Below are 8,794 nucleotides of genomic sequence, written 5' to 3'. Positions count from 1 at the left end.
CACTGGGGTCACCTCCTGCCCAGGGGCTGTGGCACAGCAGGGTCGGGGTCAGATGTCCCCGGGGGCTGTGGCACCGCAAGGGGACGGGCTGGGGACAGTGTCGGGTCTCAGGGGGGGCCGGGGACACCACGGAGGGGCTGGGGACGCGTCCCCCCGCTGGCACCGCCCGGCGCGCAGGGCCCGTGACCCCCAGCCCCACAATGTCACCGTCCCCGGTCCCCGTGGGGGAGGAGGGCGCCGCTTCGATCGCTCCGGCTCCCATGGAATTAATGATCAATTAATTCCCTGCCCGGCTGCTAATTACCCAGCCCGGCCCCAGCCCCTCGGGGACCAGCGACAGGGCGGGGATGGTGGCCCAACCTGGTGAGGGGACAGTGGCGGTGGCACTGGGGCTGTCTGGGTGGGGGGTGCTGTGACACTCCGGAGCGTCCCTGGAGATTTTCCAAGACCCATCCCGGTGGCGTTTTGGGAGGGGGAAGAGCCTCTCTGGCTTCCCTCTGGTCCCCATGTCCCCGTGTCCCTCTGCCCATGTGTCCTCATCCTCCTGTCCCCGCGTCCCCAGCCCTGCCATGTCACCAGCAGTGCCTCCCCCACGCGCTGCTGGTGACAAACCACCAGCATGGCCCCAGTCCCCGCAGACACCCGAGGGTTTGGGGGGCTCCGGGGGGCTCCCGGTGGGTGCTGCCCCTCCCAGCCCTGCCCGTGCCCGCAGGTGCGGTGGGTGCCCGGCCAGGGCGGGGGCCACCATGGCACCCCCAGCCCGCGTCCCCCTGGTGCTGCTGCTGCTGCTGGCGGCCGAGAGGACGGCGAGGGGCACCTTCCCCGAGGAGCCCGGGCCCATCGCCGTGGCCCCCCCGGACTGTGAGTGCCCACCCGGGGCTGGGGGGGCCGGGGGGCTGCACTGGGGCACGGGGGGCACGGCCTGGCATGGAAAGGGAGAGGGGCTGGGGGGAGTGGGGTGAAGGGAGAAGGGGGCACCCGAGGGAGGGTTTTGGAATAGGATAGGGCAGAACCAGGGCTGGGCTTTGGGTTGGTTTTGGGGTACCTATGGAAAGAGTTTGGGGGTTTTGGGGTCAAGGCGGGCGGGGGGCACCCATGGGGTGGGATTTTGGGCTGAGGGCAGGAGGGAGGTCAGCTGGGCTGTGTGGGGGTGCCCGGCCCCGTGTGACCCCCCGTGCCCCCCCAGATGTGAAGCACTACCCCGTGTTCGTGGGGCATGGCACCGCCCGCCCGGGGGGCCCCGAGGGGGGGGGCACCCAGCGCCTCAACATCCAGCGCATCCTCAAGGTCAACAGGACCCTCTTCATCGGGGACAGGTCTGGAGTTGGCACCCCAAAGCCTCCCCTCCGCCGGGGGGCACCCACACCCACCCCGCTCCTCTCTGCTGGGGAGGACCCCACTACCTGCCCGGGGCACCCCAAACCTGCCATGGGGCACTGGGGGGGTCGCTGGCACTGACACTGCCCTGATGATGCTCACTGTCCACCCCAGCACCCCGAACCTTCCCGGGGGGGTGGGGGTGGATCATGTACCCCCAGTGCTGGGGGTGGTGACAGCCGTGTCCCCCTCCCCAGGGACAATGTCTATCGGGTCAGCCTGGAGCCCAGCGGGGCCGCTGAGCTGCGCTACCACCGGGTAAGTGCGGGGGTCCCAGGGGGTGCTGGGGGTCCCAGGGGGTGCTGGGGGTCTCAGGGAGCTCTGGGGGGCCTCAGGGGGGTCTCACGGGGGGGCTGTTGGCTTGTCCCTGTCCCCACACTGGTTTTCCCCACGCAGAAACTGACGTGGCGCTCGAACCAGCACGACATCAGCATCTGCAGGATGAAGGGCAAGCACGAGGTACAGCTGAGGGATCTGCACCCCCTGGGGACCCCCGGTGGGACTGAGCACCCTCTGTGGCCATGTCACAGCCTGTCCCTTCCCCAGTGCCACCACCCCAGTCCCTCCCAGCGGTTGTATCTCTGATTTATTGGCCGCTTGGCTGAATTGATTTGTAATTAATTACTGGGGCCAGAAATCCCATTCCCACCTCCCATAAATGCAGTTCTGGGGTGAGAACGGCCCCCCAAGCCATCCCCCGGCAGTGATGAGGGCCTGGGTGGGGTGGGATGAGGTGAGGGGGGTTTTGGGGTGCTCAGGGTGACGGTCCCCTCTCCCGGCACAGGCAGAGTGCCGAAATTTCGTCAAGGTGCTGCTGGTGAGGAACGAGAGCCTCCTGTTCGTCTGTGGCACCAACGCCTTCAACCCCGTCTGCGCCAACTACAGCGTGAGCCCCCCGGGACGGGAGGGGGGCTTGGGTCAGGGGAGGAGGGGGCACCCACGGGGAGGGTTTTGGGGTCAGGGGAGGAGGGGGCACCCACGGGAAGGGTTTTGGGGTCAGGGGAGGAGGGGGCACCCACGGGGAGGGTTTTGGGGTCAGGGGAGGAGGGGGCACCCATGGGAAGGGTTTTGGGGTCAGGGGAGGAGGGGGCACCCATGGGAAGGGTTTTGGGGTCAGGGGAGGAGGGGGCACCCATGGGAAGGGTTTTGGGGTCAGGGGAGGAGGGGGCACCCATGGGAAGGGTTTTGGGGTCGGGGGAGGAGGGGGCACCCACGGGAAGGGTTTTGGGGTGAAGGCAGCAGGTGGCACCCATGGGAAGGGTCTGCACCATCAACAACTTCAACCCTGTCTGTGCCAGCTGCAGCCAGAGCCCCCCTCGGGATGGGGACCCCGGGTCCCCCCCATGCCCGGGTGTGTCCTCATGTCCCCCTGTCACCCGCTCTAGATGGACACGCTGGAGCCCGTCGGGGACAACATCAGCGGCATGGCGCGGTGTCCCTACGACCCCAAGCACGCCAACGTGGCCCTGTTCACAGGTCAGTGGTGGCACTGCCAGTGTCACAGCGGGCCCCGTGTCCCCCAGCCCCGCTGACACTTGTCCCCTGCAGGGGGGATGCTCTTCACCGCCACGGTGACGGATTTCCTGGCCATCGACGCCGTCATCTACCGCAGCCTCGGGGACAGCCCCACCCTGCGCACCGTCAAACACGACTCCAAGTGGTTCAAAGGTGTGTCCCCACCCTGGGCCGTGCCGGGACATGGCACGTGTCCCCTGTGACCCCTCGCTGGGCCATCCCTGACCCCGCTGTCCCCGCAGAGCCCTACTTCGTGCACGCCGTGGAATGGAGGAGCCACGTCTACTTCTTCTTCCGGGAGATCGCCATGGAGTTCAACTACCTGGAGAAGGTGGGACCTGTCCCAGTGGGAAGGAGATTCACAGAATTCCGAGAATTCCGAGAATTCCCAGAATTCACAGAATTCCCAGAATTCCCAGAATTCACAGAATTCCCAGAATCACTGGGTTGGAAGAGACCCTCAAGGTCATCGAGTCCAACCCAGCCCCAACACTTCAGCTGAGCCCTGGCCCACAGTGCCACATCCAGGCTTTGTTAAACACACCCAGGGATGGAGACTGAACCACCTCCCCGGGCAGAACGTTCCAGAACTTTATCACTCTTCCCATGAAAATCTTTTTCCCAATATCCAACCTATATTTCCCTTGACACTAGATGATCCCCTGGCTCCCTTCCAGCCCAAACCGTTCTGGGATGACCACAGGGACACCCGGGGTGGGGACAGGGACACAGGGACTGGGTGGTGACAGGTGTCCTCCCCGCAGGTGGTGGTGTCTCGGGTGGCCCGGGTGTGCAAGAACGACATGGGGGGCTCGCAGCGGGTGCTGGAGAAGCAGTGGACGTCCTTCCTCAAGGCCCGGCTCAACTGCTCCGTGCCGGGCGATTCCCACTTCTACTTCAACGTCATCCAAGCCGTGACGGACATCCTGGAGCTGGACGGGCGCCCCGTGGTCCTGGCCGTGTTCTCCACGCCCACCAACAGGTCAGAGCCCCTCGTGCCCTGCCCAGACTGCCTGGGCTCAGCGGGGTCTGAGCCGGGTGCCAGCTGGGGTCCGGGTGGAATCAAAGCTGGATCCTGAGTGGGATCTGGGGTGGGGTCTGGGATGGGTCCAGCTGGGTCCTGGACAGGAAACGGGCTCGTTTCCATTTGGGATCTGCAGGGCCCCTGGCACTCGCTGGGGCCTCCCCGAGCTCACCCCACAGCCGTGTCCCCACAGCATTCCCGGCTCCGCCGTCTGCGCCTTCGACATGACCCAGGTGGCCGCGGTCTTCGAGGGACGCTTCCGGGAGCAGAAATCACCCGAGTCCATCTGGACACCCGTGCCAGAGGACATGGTGCCAAAGCCACGGTGAGGGACAGGCCTGGGGACAGAGCTGGCAAGGACTGTTACTGGCAGGGACAGTGGCGGGACTGGGGAAAGGAACAGGGCTGGGGACAGGGACAGTGGCAGCCATTCAGCTGGGAAGGGGACAGGGATGGGGACAGGGGTGATGATAACCACGGCCAGTACCAGCGGGGCTGGGGACAGGCTGGGGACAGCGCCACTGAGCCGTGCCGTGGCTGCAGGCCCGGGTGCTGCGCGTCCCCGGGGATGCGCTACAACTCCTCCAGCGCCTTCCCCGACGAGATCCTCAACTTCGTCAAGACGCACCCGCTGATGGACGAGGCGGTGCCGGCCCTGGGCAACGCCCCCTGGATCCTCCGCACCATGACCCGGTGGGTGCCCGCGGGGGCTGGGGGACACTGGGAGGGCTGGGAGGGGCTGGGAGGGGCTGGGAGGGGCTGGCCAGAGCCTCCCGTGCTGCCTTTCCACGCTTGTGCCAGCCCTGGGAGCGCTGGGAGAGCTGATAAATCTCATACACTTTGCAGTCAAGATTGTCTCGTCCTAATTAAATCTGCCTTAATTGCTGCTTGATGGGGAATTAATCAAGCCGCGCTCTTGGGCCGCAGCCTCCCGCCGGCAGGGCAGCCGGGGCGTGAGCAGGGATGGGGACAGGGACAGGAATGGGGACAGGGACAGGAATGGGGACACGGACAGGAATGGGGACAGGGACAGGAATGGGGACAGGGAGCTGGGGATGGGGGATGGGAATGGGGACAGAGATGGGGGGCTGGAGCTGGGGACATAGGGCTGGGGATGGGGACACGGAGATGGGGATGTGGGGCTGGGGGCTCCACCCTTTCCCCCCTCCCTGGGGACCCCTGGATTCCCCCACACCCCAACCCTGCTCCCTCCCCCACGCAGGTACCAGCTCCGTAGGATCGTGGTGGACAACGCGGCGGGGCCGTGGGGCAACCACACCGTGGTGTTCCTGGGCTCCAGCACCGGCACCGTGCTCAAGTTCCTCATCCTTCCCAACGCCACCAGAAGCACTCTGCCCACTGCCCCCGGCAGCCAGAGCGTCTTCCTGGAGGAGTTTGAGACCTACCAGCCCGGGAGGTGAGTGCCAGGGTGCCAGGGGAAGGAGAGGGGGCAGTAAAAGGGGTGGGTGGGGTGCTTGGATGGATGGATGGATGGATGGATGGATGGATGGATGGATGGATGGATGGATGGATGGATGGAGAATGGATGAGAAAATCTCCTCTGGACTGGGCCAGGCTCTGTGGAGGGCGCTGTGGCCCAGGGCTGGGGCTATGATGAGCTCTGCCCTGTCCCCAGGTGTGGCCGGGACACGGAGGACGAGCGGCGGCTCCTGGGGCTGGAGCTGGACAAGGCTGCGGGGTCGCTGCTGCTGGCCTTCCCCCCGTGCGTGGCCAGGGTGCCCGTGGCTCGCTGCCAGCAGCACTCGGGCTGCATGAAGTGAGTGCATGGGGCTGGGCAGGGCTCAGCACGGCTGGGAGCATGGCTGGGGAAACTGAGGCACAGCACAGGGTGGGGACAGAGTCCCTCATGAGGGCCGGGGTGTTGTGTCCCCCCATCGGGGCTGACCCTGACATCTCTGCTCCTTGCCAGGAACTGCCTGGGGAGCCGGGATCCCTACTGTGGCTGGACACCTGAGGGCTCCTGCATCTTCCTGGAGCCCAGCCCCAGGTAAGGCTGCCAGGCCTGGGGACGTGCAGGGGGACAGTGGCGTCCCCAGAGAGCTCCCGCAGCCTCCAACAAACTCATTGCTCGCTGAGGGGAGCTGGGAGACTCTGCCAGGCCATTTGGGACCCACTGACCCCCCCAATTTGCTCCCCCAGGGTGGCCTTCGAGCAGGACATCGCCGGCGGCAGCACGTCCCACCTGGGCGAGTGCGAGGGTGAGTGCGGGGCCGGGACCTGGCTCGGGGACGCGGTGGCGGCACCCGCAGGTGCCCTGACGTGTCCCCAACGCCAGGGCTGGTGACGGAGAGCTTCGTGGACGAGCCGGACGGGCTGGTGTCGGTGAACCTCCTGGTGATCTCCTCCGTCGCCGCCTTCGTCATCGGCGCCGTCATCTCCGGCTTCAGCGTGTGCTGGTTCATCGGGCACCGGGACCGCAAGGAGCTGGCGCGGCGCAAGGACAAGGAGACGATCCTGGCGCACAGTGAGTCGGTGGTGAGCGTCAGCCGCCTGGGCGAGCGGCGGGCGCGCGGAGCTCTGCTGGCCCCGCTCATGCCCAACGGGTGGCCCAAGGAGCTGGGCAAGGTCACCCAGCACGACCTGGACTCGGGGGTGCTGCCCACGCCGGAGCAGACCCCGCTGCAGCAGAAACGCTGCCCCGGCGCCCTCCAAAACTGCACCTGGGAGCAGAGTCACAACATCATCAACGCGGCTTTGCGGGACCCTGGAGGCTCCGGCCCCGCGGGCGCCGGGCGAGGGCACGGCGGCTCCGGCCGCCCGCCGCGGGGCATCCCCCTCTCCTGCCACGCCATCCTGGTGGACCAGGAGCTGGAGGCCGAACTCAGCGACTCCTCAGGTGACGGGCACTGGGGTCGAGACCCTCAGGAGGGGCCCCGCACCCGGCAGCACCCACCCGCCGGCGCCCGCCGCCCGCCCCGCAGCTCCTACGGCGACTTCGGCGGGACGCCGCACCCCAGCCCCGAGCGCCGGCGGGTGGTCTCGGCACCCAGCGGGGAGGGGGGAGACTTTACCGAGGGGCCGCCCTGGCACCCCGAGCAGCTGAACTTCAACGCCAACAACGGCACGGGCCGCCCCGGCGCCCACCTCAAGAGGAACCACACGTTCAACAGCGGCGAGGCGGCGGCGGGCGGCTACGGGCGGCACGGGACGGCAGCCCGGGCAGCGCGGGCACCGGGCACCCCGCGGCCGCTGACGGACCTGCACCACCTCCTGCGCTACGGCGTGGAGCGGACTCCCTCGGGAAAATAGGGTGCCACCCTGTGTGCGTCCCCCTGGCCAGGACACTGATGGGGGCCCCGGCTCCCTGGGGACAGGGACGGGTGGCCGGGCGGGAGCTGCGGGCATGGGGTGAGGTGCTGCATGGGTGAGGGGGGGACAGGCACCCCCTGGGTGCCCCCGGAGAGGGTTTGGGGCTGTGCCCGGCGGGCGCGGGGCAGTGCCCTGCGCTCCGGCTGCGCTGTCCCTTGTGCTGCGGCGGACCGTCCACCGTGTCCCCTCCCCAGGCTGGAGCCAGGGCCCGCAGCACCCTGGGAGGGGCATCCCTGGGGGGCAGCAGGGTGGACAGACGGACACGGGCACTTCGGGCCGTGCCCCCCAGCCCGCAGCCCCGCAGTGGCACCTGGGGGGTGCTGCCAGCCCCCTGGGGACACCCGGCCGGGGGGGCTTTGGTTGTGGTGATGGAACCTGGTGAACGTTTTGGGTGCGGGGGGCTGGGGGTCCCCGAGTGTGGCGTTATCTGGGGATGGGGCACACTCTCACCCCCAGTCTGGGGTCAGCCCTTTCCCAGTGCCAGCCTGGGGGTCGTCCACACTCCCCCCCCCGGCACCCCCTCCTGGAAAGCACAGCCGGGGTCGGGGGGCACCGCGGGGGGGTCCCCACCGAACCCACTCTCTGCTGGCAAAGGGTGCCCTTTCGGTGCCACCCCTGCCCGGCACCCACCCGGGGTGGTGTGTCGCGGGGGAGTGGCAGGTCCCCGGGGGATGGCAGGTCCCCAGGGGGTGGCAGGCTGTAAATAGGGCAGGGGGCGGCGGGAGCCCCCCCCCAGCGGCCATGCATGCGGCCGCCCGCGGGCTGTACCCCGCGGCCCCAATAAACACCCGGTTACCGGAGGCGACTCCCCCGCCGCCGCCTCGGCACCTTCTTCACCCCCCCGGGAGCCGGGACCGGCCGGGGGAGGGGGGCACAGGGCAGGGGGGGCACGGGGTGCCACCCGCTCCGTGGGCACCCGCACGGCCAGCGCACACACACGCACCCACCCGCAACCCGGCCCCACGAAGGTCCCCATCCCACTTGGCCCGCGAATTCCCCTGGGGATAAGGTGTCCCTGCCCGTGTCACCCCACACCCGCCGTGTCCCCTGCCTGTCCCCTTTCCCGGCTGTCTCCCGCCCCACGAGCCCACCCACGGGGGTCACCCACGGCCCTCTGTCCCCTGGCCTGAGCACCCGCGGGGGCTGGGGGACACCTGGCACCCTGAGGCGGCACGGAAACACCTGGGGTGGGCACATCTGGCAAAGGGACACTTGAAGTGGCGATGCTTGGCGTGGGCACACCGGACTTTGGGGTCCTTGGGGCTGGGGACGCCAATCGTTGGGTCCCTTGGAGTGGGCACACCAGGGCTGGGGACGTCTGGCGTGGGGACACCTGGGCTGGCGGCTGTCGGGTCTCCTGGAGTTGGTTCACCTGGAATGGGGACACTTGGAGAGGGTGGGGACAGCGGCCATTGAGTCCCCTGAGGTGGGAACAAGTGGCAAGGGCACACGTGGCAAGGGGACACCTGCGATGGGGACACCGGGGGAGGGGATAACGGGGGCGGAGACACCTGGGGCGGGGGTGGGACAGCGGCCACAGGGTCCCTC

General features: G+C 68.3%; 1 protein-coding gene across 1 annotated transcript; it reads left to right on the top strand.

The window, feature by feature from the left end:
- The first annotated feature begins 715 nt into the window (after positions 1-715).
- On the top strand, positions 716-8,046 carry SEMA6B (semaphorin 6B). Its single transcript, XM_059870037.1, has 16 exons — positions 716-861; positions 1,187-1,316; positions 1,575-1,635; positions 1,774-1,836; positions 2,162-2,263; positions 2,763-2,853; positions 2,926-3,045; positions 3,135-3,223; positions 3,657-3,874; positions 4,110-4,241; positions 4,460-4,609; positions 5,139-5,333; positions 5,553-5,693; positions 5,847-5,924; positions 6,077-6,135; positions 6,213-8,046. Exons 1-16 carry the CDS (start codon positions 747-749, stop codon positions 7,184-7,186), a joined length of 2,718 nt encoding a protein of 905 aa, XP_059726020.1. The 5' UTR covers positions 716-746; the 3' UTR covers positions 7,187-8,046.
- The last annotated feature ends 748 nt before the right edge of the window (positions 8,047-8,794 follow it).

This window comes from Haemorhous mexicanus, chromosome 29, assembly GCF_027477595.1.
Source record: "Haemorhous mexicanus isolate bHaeMex1 chromosome 29, bHaeMex1.pri, whole genome shotgun sequence".
NCBI classification, from domain to species: Eukaryota; Metazoa; Chordata; class Aves; order Passeriformes; family Fringillidae; genus Haemorhous; species Haemorhous mexicanus.
The sequence above is the reverse complement of the archived record's forward strand: the minus strand, read 5'-3'. Positions and strand labels throughout refer to the sequence as shown.

Coding starts and splice junctions, on each gene's coding strand:
- SEMA6B (XM_059870037.1), top strand. CDS start 747: ATGGCACCCCCAGCCCGCGTCCCCCTGGTGCTGCTGCTGCTGCTGGCG. Junction 1,837..2,161: donor GGATGAAGGGCAAGCACGAG/GTACAGCTGAGG, acceptor CTCCCGGCACAG/GCAGAGTGCCGAAATTTCGT. Junction 6,136..6,212: donor CCACCTGGGCGAGTGCGAGG/GTGAGTGCGGGG, acceptor CCCCAACGCCAG/GGCTGGTGACGGAGAGCTTC.